Raw genomic sequence first — 12,515 nt, forward strand, 5'->3', positions numbered from 1 at the left:
GATTCTTTATTGGGAGTACATTTATTTTAGGTTTTTAAAAATACTTTTATTCACATAGCAAATAAAATCATATAAGGAGTGCATTTGAACCTAGTGAATTTAAACTTTCTTACAAACTTTTATATCAAAAGTACAATAGTAATAATTTCTTTTACTATTATACTTAGGAAATGCATGTTTCCTATTTGGCTGTTTAACTTTCACACTTTTAAAAAGTTTTTATCTATAGCCTAATGAAATTTCTAAAATATATATTACCTTTCATCATTCTCTTTTTTTTTTTTTTTTTGTTAATCCTTACCCAAGGATATTCTTTCCATTTATTTATTTATATATTTTTGAGAGAGTGGAAGGGATGAAGGGAAGGGAAAAGGAAGGGATTAGCAAAAGAGAGAAGAGAAACATCAATTGGTTGCCTCCCAAACACATCCCGACCTACTAGGGTCCAGGGATTGAATTTGCAACCCAGGTACATGCCCTTGACTGGGAATTGAACCCGAGACCCTTCAGAGCCAAACCAGCTAGGGCCTTTAGTTAAGTTCTATTACCAAATAATGTCTCAAAATATTATTCTTCAAGAGACTCAAAGTTTTGCATTTATTCCGTGTCTGAGAAAATAGTAGCTACCGATAAATAATTATCAAAAGAATGATCACATTTCTAACTTCTTTTGCAGAGCCTTAATTACGTAGGAAGATCTTAAGGTCTGTGCTAATTTAAATGGTCTATTATTGATTGCAGCCAAACAACCAAGGATTATATTCAGAATTTACAAAGGTATTTTTGGGAATATATTACATTACAGGTTTCAGTACACTCTTTTAGGACTAAACACTACAGATTGAATTTCATGTTTATCTCATGGGCTCTTTTAAATCCATGTTATTTTCCATTTCTAGGGTTTTGATACCTGGATGATAAAGGTAGCCATTATTTCATTAAGTCCTTGAAATCAGTATAATTAAAAGCTCAGGTGAGGGTTTCTTAAGTTTATTTTAAGAAATAGAGTTTTGTCATGACTTGTAGGATCTGTTTAAGGCAAAATAGCCTTAAACATGGTATGTCACACAAAACTCATAAAAAGTTTTAAAAATTAGGTAATGTAAAAGCCCATCATGAGCACTTAATGCAAGATTAGAATGTACTCTAAATTCAGTTTTTAATAAACATTAAAAATTCTCTGAATATAAAAGTTGTATTTAGTCACTTATACCTAAGAATGTTATCAGCCGTGTAATAGTAATGGTGAACACGAACTTAATTGCTAGTTCTAAAAACTTGGGTAAAAAAACACACAAGATTTGGGTTAGTTTTGTTAATGGCTTATATTCATTACAAACCATACAAGTTTCATTAGTCTTGGGTATTTTATATTACCTATATGAATATCAGTTTTATTAACACATACTACTTTCAGCATACAGGTGGATTATTTTCTAGCTACTGTTAATAGCTAGAAAGTGCTAAGTTATTCAGTGAGTCATTTGCTTTTGGTCCTTTTCTGCCATTTCTTGTTGGCGAATTGTTTCTTGTGCTGCTTGCTGCATTTTCTCCAGTTTTTCCATAGTCAGAGATTTTAAGGGTAAAAGTTTGGGTTTACACAGCACCATTGTGGTTATATCTTCCACAGACAACTGCCCTAAGTTTAAAAAGAAATAAGAATTTGATTGAGATAATTCAGTTGTTTGGCAGTTTGGATTTGCAGTTAGAATGAAGGTCTAAAAACTTAACCCATTATTAATGAAAATCTCTTGTTCTCATAGTCTACCCCTGTAACATTTCTAAATTTTATAAACATAAAAGCATTTAATGCTAGGGAGTTCATGAGGAAGACAAGTTTCAAACTTTATAGCTAAAATTCTAAATTATATAAGACACAACTCATGTCAAATGTTTAGTTGAAAAGATTTGGAAGAAATGCATAGTGCCTAAAAATACTTACATAGTGAAGTATGGCATTAATTTAACACCAATATTCAAATTTCTGAGTGTTTCACTGAAAACTTTAGCATTTCTTACTATTTAGGGTTTTTTTTACCCAGATTCAGACCTTATTTAATTCTAGAGGCCCGGTGCACAAATTTGTGCACAAAGGTGGTGGGGAGGGGCCGCGGGAAGTTGGCTGTGGGAGCACACTGACCACTAGGTGGCAGCTCCTGCATTGAGCGTCTGCCTCCTGGTGGTCAGTGTGTGTCATAGCGACTGGTCGACCGGTTGTTCCAGTTGTTTAGTAGTAAGGGTCACTTAGGCTTTTATAGATATAAATTATGGTATATTACAGTACTCTTTTTCATTAAGAATTTTGGTTGTAACCTGCAATCTTGAGTATAACAGGCTTTCTAGGTTTAAGAAAGAGTGCTTCATTTGTCATCATTTTACTGGGAAAAATAAAGCAATTGATGGACAGTAAATGTGGGACACAGAACACTGTAGTTTCAGATTCTTAGCTACTGAGCCTACTATGTGACACTGCCTATTACTTTTTATGTTCCTATTATATCCTATCACTTAAGTAATAGTGATTTAAATACCTTGTTTTGGAAGAACTTCCCGGAACATGGACTTCACTTCTGCCATATCTGAATTGCTGGATATAGTTTTTCCTTCAAGAAGAAATCAATTATTAGTATTATTCAAGAATGAATTCCCAACATATTGCTTGAGACATTTCCATTGTAATTTAAGAAGTAAAATCAAATTCCTATAAATAAACTACCTATCCTCGTATAATTTTCCCCTTAATTTCCTGTGGATCTTGTAAATGAAACAAGGTTGAGCTAGTTCATATAAGCATCTAGATCTTGTCAACTTTCACTGGTCAGTAGTGTTAATTGGAAGACTGCATATTCTAAATTTACCCCCTCCTAGTGAGAAATTGTCAGAAAAATTGGTACTTGTTTAGACAAAGATAATTATCTAGTAGATGTCAGCTGAGAAAAACAATGGCATTTGTGTGTAGCCATCTTGGTTTACTGATAGCATCTTCCCTGAATGACGGGTGACGTACATGACCATTTGGAAGGAGGTAAGAGGTAATTAGGGAAAGGATGAGGTAGGAGGTAAACATTTCTTAACATTCTTACTTCTCTCAATAGCTGGTTTCTACTTTAATCCTTTTGCTATAATGGCAAAAGGCATCCTAAGGATCAGTTACTGGCTGCACACTTTCAAGTTGTAAGAAAATAGCAAATAGGTGAAATTGGCTCTTGAAGAACAGAAATGAGGTATGCTTTCAGTTTGCTATTTTCCTCAGTACAGAAATACTATATGCTAAATACCAGTGAATACCCTTATATGAGTATTTTGTGAATATCCTAGCATATATGCCATCTCTGGCTGATGACTTTTGTTCCCACTGTTACATCCCAGATTATAGCTATGCTATATATTCAAGGTGTTCTGAACGTAATTTGTAGCCTGATCCCTTTCCAAACAGGTGATTCTCCACACAGTCCCGCCCTTTTTGTGATATTTCGCCATACTGATGCTGATGCAACCTTAACCATGTGTCTTTCACAACATCACCACCACAGAAGATTTATTATTTATAAAGTGGTGATGCTGGCCTGGTGCCTGCCTTAACCGCCCACTGCAAATGAGTTGTAATCAAATGAAGCTGCTTAGTTATTCCCACTCCACTACTACTATGACGTTCCTGATAAAAGCTTCCTACTCTTCATTCACCAAGCGTCTTCCCCTCATTCAAATTCCTATTCCAGAACACCTAAGCAGCAATCTTACCATTATGCTGCTCTTTCTGGGAGTGAAGATGAAATAGGGGACGGACTAGAGAATAAAGTAAGCAACTCATCACTAACTGGAATCTGAGATAACTGCATATGCAATTTCCTTAGAATGCACAGTTCCTCCTGCCACATTCTTTCCTCCTTGCACTTCGGCCTGCCAGTGGTAGGTACCTAGTAATCATCCCTACCCTCTCCTCCCTGCCCCTGTGGGTTCTGTTGAAGGCTAGTAACACTAGATACCTGATTAGCCTGAATATAACTAAAACAACATAGCGTCTCCATTACAGATATTAATGAAAACATCCACTAGGCCCTTTTTGGGCCTAATCTGACATACGCTACTGAAAAGGAGAATATACCCTATCGATGTTGATAAATGTGAAGGAAATACATAACAGCTAAACATTTTTTTGTCACCAAACTTTTATCAAAATGCTAAACTGGTGGGTGAACAATACTAAACTCTTATTAGCTGTTTTATAGATTAGCAATGCCAGCCACCCAAAATTCAATCACTGTCCTTTGCTTTCTTTGGTATATATCTCTTTCACATCCAAATTCTGGCTGGAGGAAAACAGTGAAACTTGGTGCTCCACCAAACCTTAGTTCTCAGTTTGACTAAGCTGCCATTGTTTTGGGAAAGGGTGTGGGGCCAAAGGCCCGGTGTGGGGCAGATTAGTGCCATCACTTGCCTGGGTGGAATGCTTTATTAGGTCTGGTTCTTGTTCCTAGGTTCCCTTAGGCATTGGCAGGAGAGAAACAGGAAGGGAAGGGCTAAAATAAGCATGGTGGTGGCTGGATGGCTACATCGGCAAAGCTACACTGTCTTGATAATCAACTGCCCAGGGAGTCAGAGTAGGAAGGAGCATTAATTTCCTCCAGATGGCCTGCTAATAGCCAAACCTGGGTGTTCTGTTAGGTGTAACAAGGCCTAAGAAGCAGTGGCTGCTCTAAGTGTACTTTCTTATTGGGAAGATGTGTGTAACATCAGAGACAGATGGGCCAAAGAAGAAACATGCCAGCTATGGCTGAAATTCATGTTTACCATAAAATTGCCACGTCATTTAATTCAATAATTATCTGTCTACCATGTGCCAGGCACTAGTAATTAGTGAACAAAAGAGACAAAAAACAAAAACTTTGCCCTTTTGGAGTTTGCAGACTAGAGTAAGGGGAGAGAAATAATACAATGCTAGGAGAATGGTACATGATATAGAAAAAATAAAGGGATTTAGGAATGCTGGGGTCATGCATTGCAATTTAAATAGGAAAATCACTACAGCCTCATTAAGGTAAAAATCATTCTCATTTTGGTGTGTGTGTAACGTCTTTTGCAAAAAAAGTCAAAAGCCTGATAGTATCTGCAGTTAGAGAAGAGAAATGGGTGCGCTCTGTTGTTCGGTGGGTTTGTTGGTAGATTTCTTTTAGAAGGATATTTTATAGTAGCTACCAATATTTTGTAGTATTTACGAAAACTTAATACATACATTTTCTTTGACCCAAACATTCTAAAAATAATAAGCCCTAAAGAAATAAAGCAGGGGTGGATAAAGATGTAAGAAGAACAATGTTCATTAAAGCACTGCATTGATAAAACGTTGAGCAATGGATAAATGTTCACCAATATGTCAAAGGTTACATTATGGAATAGCCATACCACACCAGACTTTAACCTTTGTACGCCATAAGCGTCTTTGGACGCAAGCGGCGGACCTTCCCCACATGCCACGCACGTCTATAGCTGCAAACCTCGCATATCAACTCTGGTCGCCCAATTTTAAAATCAGACTTGTTAGTGACATCTCTGGGTTTATAAAGAAAATTATGGTAACTTAAATTCATAAATGTTCCAGCACACATGGAAGAAATTCCAATATCATCCCATTTTGGACGCGTGGTAGTTAACTGGTTAAAATTGATACAGATTGTCAAGGCATTTTAAAACATAAAACTCTTACACTAATAGAACCTAAACTTTTACTGCTTAGAGAGAATGCAGTGTCAATCATTTTTTGAAGCTCTTGGTCTGGATTATTAGAAAATAATCTGCTTCCTTTTCCCACATGGTTCCTTTAGTTTGTAATTTCTCCTAGAGAATGGGTAAGTTAAAAAATCTCTAGGGTGATTTAGTTTGGTGATCAAACTAAATTAGAGATGTGGGACTAGACGAGCACTAAAGCATGCTCCTGAAGCTTGAGACTATATATCAGTGGCCTTCAAGTTTTATGCTTCCATAACCCCCACAGATTTTGAAAAACTAGGTAGATAAACTACTCTTTTACATATTTCTAAATTGATATAAATTTGTTATAAGTTTAGTTCTAAAGGATATAATTTCCAGCATACTTAAAAATAACTTTTATATCAGTCTTTGAAAAGTATACCCAGTATAATCTAAGTATTAGAGTAGTTTGATAGCTACCATCATCCATTAACTAAAAAAGAATTTCTTTTTTAGTTAGATATTTTACATTGTATTCTCCTTAGACCTCTATTTCCATCCACTTAATTTTACTTTAATATATTTTCACCCTTGAACACATTTTAATTATCATCCTATCATACTTTTACAAAAAATGTTTATAAATATAAATGAAAAACTTAAAAAAATATTCTGGATTGAGTTGTTACAATCAGTGAAAAATTGATCAAAACAAATTACACATTAACAAAAGGATTACTGAACATAAAAAATAAAGTTAATGGCTATATATCTGGTATTAAGTTTTGGATGTAAACACTGGAATTGAAAGGATGCTGTTTTCGGTGATGATAATTATTCTTTCAGAGTAGAAAATAAATGTAATATAAGAAGGAGAATTTGGGATCATGTGTCCTATGCAAACAGATTTTTTCTTTCAACAAAGTTACTAAATGTCTGTAATGTGCCAGCCACAACTAAATGAGGGAGATACAGTGGATAAGAACCAGTTCCTCTCCTTGAGGAATTTGGGGGAGGTGAGATGGAGGAGAAACACAAGTAAATAAATAGGTACAATTGAACATAGTTTAAATTTAATAAAAGCATATCTACTGTGCCTTAAGAAACCAAAACCATGAGTGCCTTGGCTCAGGATAGGTGACAGTGGCTGGTCTCTTAAGAATTACTACATGACATTGTGACTAGTCCCAGAAGGATGAATGGGGGTTCACTATGAAGAGAGCTGGTTATGTAGCAAGGGAAGGGTGTTCTAGACAAAGTGAAAAATATGTTTAAAGAAAGAAGCATTAAAAAAAAAAAAAAAAAAAAGCCCAGTTCTGGCTGGGTGGCTCAATTGGTTGGAGCATCATCCCATATACCAAAAGGTTGCAGGTTTAAATCCCAGCTAGGGCACATACCTAAGTTGCAGATTTGATCCCCAGTTGAAGTGTATGCAGGAGGCAATTGATCAGTGTTTTTCTCTGTCTCCCTCCTCCCCTCCTTCCCTTCTCTCTGAAAATCAATGAAAACATTCTGGGGTGAGGATTAAAAACAGAAAAACAAAACTCAGTGTATGTACTGTGGTGGGACTGGCAAGGTGGAGGCCAGTTCATGCTCAGCCTTGACCGACATGCCTCTGAGCTTGAAGTTCAGATTTAAACCTCCATCACCAATCCAATCCCCATGCCCCCTACACCTTTTGGGTGATAAGGAAATGATCAAGGATGACTGAGATTTCAAGCTAACATGTTTGAGTGAATGGTTGCAGGTATTAATGAAAGTTGGGAACACGGGAGAAACAGGTTAGGAGGGAAGGGAAAAGACCATGAATGAGTTTCAGCCCCACTGAGTGTGGAAGTCCAATAGGAAAGTAAAAAGAACTGGAGGCCCAGAGAGTCAGTGCTACAGTAGTTGAAGCTACACAAATGGATATAATCTCCCCTAAGAAGGATGTGGAAAGATGGCAGATCGTGGTAGGATTGGTGGTAAAAAGAGATCAGAGTATAGTGTTGTGTCTAAGAGAAGGATCTGGAGACAGATTAGTCATTTAAACAAATTAATTTTCTAGGCCTCAGCTTATAATAGCATTGACTTAGCTTATTAAATAAGAGAATTCATGGTAAAGCCATTAGACCAGTCCTTAGCACATGTAAAAGCTCAGTGAATTTCGGTGACTCTTACTGTTATACCATTACAGTGTTGTCCTTAAATTATAGATACTCAGGAATAATAATAGCCTACTGACATGTATTAGAGTTATAGAGGCTTATTAATAAAACAGAATGAACCCGGCCAATGTGGCTCAATAGTTGAGCACCAACCTATGAACCAGGAGGTCACAGTTCCATTCCAGGTCGGCAAATGCCCGGGTTGCAGGCTTGATTCCTAGTGGGGGATGTGCAGGAGGCAGTTGATCAATGATTCTCTCTCATTGATGTTTCTCTCTCTCTCCCCCTCTCCCTTCCTCTCTGAAATCAATTAAAAGTACATGTTTATTTAAAAGACAAAAACAATGAAGAAAAACCTACAGGCAAGCAGGAACACTTTATAATTGTCCACTCCTTTACACCCATATTGTCTTAAAAGTTATCTTAAAGAATACTTTCAATGCCTACAAATCTACTTTAGCTTCTTTCCTACAGTTTATCATAGTGGCTCTTAATTTTTAGTTTGCGTAAGAATAACAGAATAGTGTTTTAGTACAAAATCATGTATTTTAACTACACAGATATTTAAAGGGATTTCTATAGTAATTTTGAAAATAACTCTTACCCTAAGAGGTAACTTTTGAATTGAATTACTCATTTACTCACCCTCCATTGCATCCCCTCATACATAATTAAATTTAACATACTCAAACCAGGTCTATCTTACCCAACATCACATAGCTGGTGAGTAGAGAAACAGGATTTGAACTCAAGCCTGACTCTAAAGCCTGGTCTCTTCAGTTTTCTCTATGCTGCATCTGTGGGAATGGCCTGAAGATCCCCAAATGCATTTAATATGGTGCCCCATTGCAAGAACACCAACATTTAAGATTATATATAAGAGGAGAATAGACTATAGAGTGTAGAAGCCAATGAAGGTTAAAGTAACATGATCTTCAATTTCTGCTGAAATGGGCAGTTTTGAAGCTACTAATTATCTTTGCAAAGGAGGATGAAGATAATATGAAAAAAACAATAAATCTCTCTATACAAATATAAGTGCAGAATACTGACTAAAGCACTGCATTTTTTTCTCTTTAGTTTGAGAATTATGTCAAAATCAGACTAATGTATGGCTCTAACGGACGTGGTCTTTCCTTCTCACACTCGTTAATTTGAGGAGTCAGCATTCCAGCTGTCCTGTTTGATACCACTCTGAAAGAAATTTAGCAGGAAAAAATACTGCTTTTTATTTGTGGGCTTTGTTTATAGCATTAGCATTATTTTTAAAAGATGCCACTGGAACTTTAAAATCGCAACCTTAATTAGAAATATGCACTTTAAAAGTTACAAGTTTTATATTTTTTCTCACAGACATATGAACATATGATAAGCCCAAGATCATGGGTTAAAGAGCTGGACAAGACTATTAGCTTTAGATTGTAACCTAGTTTCACCTAGGCATCTGGAAAATGTAGGCTATAGTCATCTAGGGAGCAGACAGAAAGAAAATAGATTACTAAAATCCACATTCAATTCTTGTTAACGCAAAGCATCATATACTATGGATCAGAAATATCAAATTAAAACATACTGTAGGTGCCAAAGCCAAGTCTTGGTTTCTAAAAATTCTCAGGACAGTATTTAGATGTTTTTAAAACTGTCCTCCTAGGTCACACTAGTCTCCTCAATCCATTTTTAACCTTTGCGAGGTGTCCCAAGGAGCCATTCTGTAGGTCAATGTAGTTATCCTCCATATGTGTCTACCACTCCAATCATAATTCTTCTCCACCCATTAATTTATCTAAAACTTACCAGCTTATCCTAATTGTACAGAACCCCATTTTAAATGTTTGAATTTAAATGCTTCAGAGTATCTAGGGTTCCAAGTATTTTAAATAAGTTACGACAGTAAAATCCAATTTATCATTTAAAATAAGTTTGTATTGGAGTTTGTTTCATTTGTTTTCTAATCACATTTATACCTTAAATAGTGTACAGGACTGTATTCTGGATGCTCTTGTGCTGTGTGACCTTGAATACATTGTGTAACCAACTGGAGGTCTGATTTTCTCATAAAAAACATGTTTAGTATATGTCCTGGGTTTCAAAGTTTAAGTGAAAAGTGGATATAAAAGTGCTTAGAAATACTGTTTGACCCTTATTATCCCAGGCCTAATTTTCATATTGCTATAATAAAGGATTTGCTCTAGATTTCCAGTTAAGTATCTTTCAACACTAAACATTCTCTGAGTCCTCATCAAAACAGTGGTAACTATAAGACAATATGAAAGTGTTTTCTGTTTAAAATCAGTTTTACTTATTTACTTTTCAAGAGCATGTACTGCCAAATGTGTTCTTAAATATATATTTTTTAATATAGTATATATTTTATTAGTTTGTACTAATACATTCTCATATTACAAAGGCAATTTAGTACAATAATCTTTTTTTGATATTTGAATCAAATATATTTTTAAAAATATAATAAAGCAAACTTATTTCGTAATATAGTGCAAGGTAGAAAAAATATGGACAAGTTTTTAAGTTGGCGGCACAAGTGAAAACCTTCAAAACTATCATTAAGGGAATAGAAGCTTGGTGTATGTAAGAACCTATCTTGAATTTCTGATGAAGGTGACAAGTCACCTGTTGCCTAACTAGATTAGTAAATGCACCTGAAATATGGCAAAAAGAAAACATTGCTTAAGCATTCTGAGATTCTCAACCAAAGTACCAATCATGTTTTCATGTAAGAGACACAGAGGTAATAAACTGGTAGCCCTTGGTTCTATTTGTTAAATGTTTTGCTGGCTTGCTAAATGTTTAAAAATATTTGAACCAATGTTTAAAAAGCAGGATATTTTACCTAAAGTCCAAATTTCAGCTCCTCTTGACACATATGGCAACACGAGGCCCATATTCCCACATGGCAAAATTTAGCTAGGGCTGGGAAGTGATGCCCCATTTAGATGAGCATGGGGAATTCTCTAGTTTCCACTATAGTGTATTGGTTCTCTTTACCTTACCTGCCAGCAGCTACAGGCATGTGACTTTGCAACTTCAGTAAAATACAGAGCCACTGCAACATATATGCCAAACTGTCCTATTTTATAATTAATGTGTATTAAGAAGCAAAAAATAAAATCTGGGAACTGAGGGAGACATCAGAAGCAATCCTGTTTATGTAAAGGACAGGACATTTTTCTTTTGTGAATATTTAACATTAGTTCCCTTTAAGTCAGGGGTGGGGAATCTTTTTTCTGCCAAGGGCCGTTTGGATATTCATAACATCATTCACTTAATATAGTTCACTTAATATACATTTAGGTTGCTATGAAAAAAGCTCCTAGATTAATGAATTTGGAGTCCTGCCTGTGGTTGCCTTCACAGGGCCAGACTGAATGATTTCACAGGCCTTATTCGGCCCCACTCCTGCTTTAAGTAAATTCAATCTGGCTAGTCCAGGTTGTGGATGGGGGTAGCAGGACTGGTAGAAAAAACAGCAAAAATGTTTATCTTTTGTCTTACCCAAGTCTTGTGGTTGACTTAATAGAAGGACTTTCAAAAGCAGATTTCTGGATGTGAACTAACATGAGAAAAAAGTAAAAGTGGGAGCCCTAAAAGAAGGTGTTTTTCAGCAGACACAATGTAGTCATGCTCACTCTCACTGAATGGCTGCCCACATGCTAGCTGGGTGCCTAATTTGGTTTGATAATGCTCATCTGGAGATGCCAAATAACTTCATATGTCATGTAGTTGGAAGCCATAGTAGATTCTATTCTGTTCTGCTATCTGGCATCTGCTGGTAGAAAAATGTTGCAACATGTTTCAATTTGGCTAATGACTCCAGACTCATGAGAATAAAATGTGTGGTGTCTAGCTGCTGGAATGTGCCTAGGCCTAAGAACAGGAACTGTTCTTCTTGGGTGAACTTGGACGATGGCATTGGTTCTGGTATACTCCAGTAGCAGACACTATTATTAAGTTAGTAGAAAATGACACAACATCCTACTCATGCAAAATGTCTTTTTCTCATAATTTTTGCCATTTTAAAATTCAGGACTAGAAAGTGGTCCTAAAAATATTATTAACCTTTTAAAAAGATATTTGAAGAACTTTTTAGCCCTAACCGGTTTGGCTCAGTGGATAGAGCATTGGCCTGTGGACTGAAGGGTCCCAGGTTTGATTCCCGTCAAGGGCATGTACCTTGGTTGTGGGCACATTCCCAGTAGGGGGTGTGCAGGAGGCAGCTGATCGATGTTTCTTTCTCATCAATGTTTCTAACTCTCTATTCCTCTCCCTTTCTCTCTGTAAAAAATCAATAAAATATATTTTTTTAAAAAAAGAACTTTTTACATTCCCAGCATCTGAGATATACAGCTATTTCAACAGTATACAAGGAAGGAGAAAAATTTGATAATTTCTTCAGTGTTTCTCAAAATATGATCCTCAGATCACCTGCATCAAAATCCCCTGGACAATTATTAAAAATAGATTTTTCTGGAGGCTTCCCCAACTCTCTGAATCAGAATCTCTGCTTATCTTATTAAGAGCCCCACATTAAACTTGGAGAATCACTGTCTTAGATTCATTATTACTTGATAAATATTTCATGCCCATGTGCCCAAATTGGAAGTTATTAACTACCACACATATAATATACCATGTGCTACACACTAAGTAACGCACTTTATATAT

General features: G+C 36.0%; 1 protein-coding gene across 9 annotated transcripts in view; it reads right to left on the minus strand.

The window, feature by feature from the left end:
* Nucleotides 1–1,306: 1,306 nt before the first annotated feature.
* The window catches only part of BBIP1 (BBSome interacting protein 1), a 139,310-nt gene continuing 128,101 nt past the window's right edge, over nucleotides 1,307–12,515 (minus strand). For 8 of the 9 annotated variants that reach the window (XM_054728642.1, XM_054728641.1, XM_054728643.1 and 5 more), the window contains 2 exons: nucleotides 2,532–2,603; nucleotides 1,307–1,639 (listed from right to left, as the gene is read on the minus strand). In XM_054728642.1, coding sequence (XP_054584617.1) covers nucleotides 1,473–1,639; nucleotides 2,532–2,577 — 213 coding nt within the window. In that variant the 5' untranslated portion in view covers nucleotides 2,578–2,603 and the 3' untranslated portion in view covers nucleotides 1,307–1,472. Of the gene's footprint in view, nucleotides 1,640–2,531; nucleotides 2,604–7,085; nucleotides 7,166–12,515 lie in introns of those variants that run through there. The other variant, XM_054728644.1, reaches the window with a different exon arrangement.

Source organism: Eptesicus fuscus, chromosome 17 (genome assembly GCF_027574615.1).
Source record: "Eptesicus fuscus isolate TK198812 chromosome 17, DD_ASM_mEF_20220401, whole genome shotgun sequence".
In the NCBI taxonomy this organism is placed as follows: domain Eukaryota; kingdom Metazoa; phylum Chordata; class Mammalia; order Chiroptera; family Vespertilionidae; genus Eptesicus; species Eptesicus fuscus.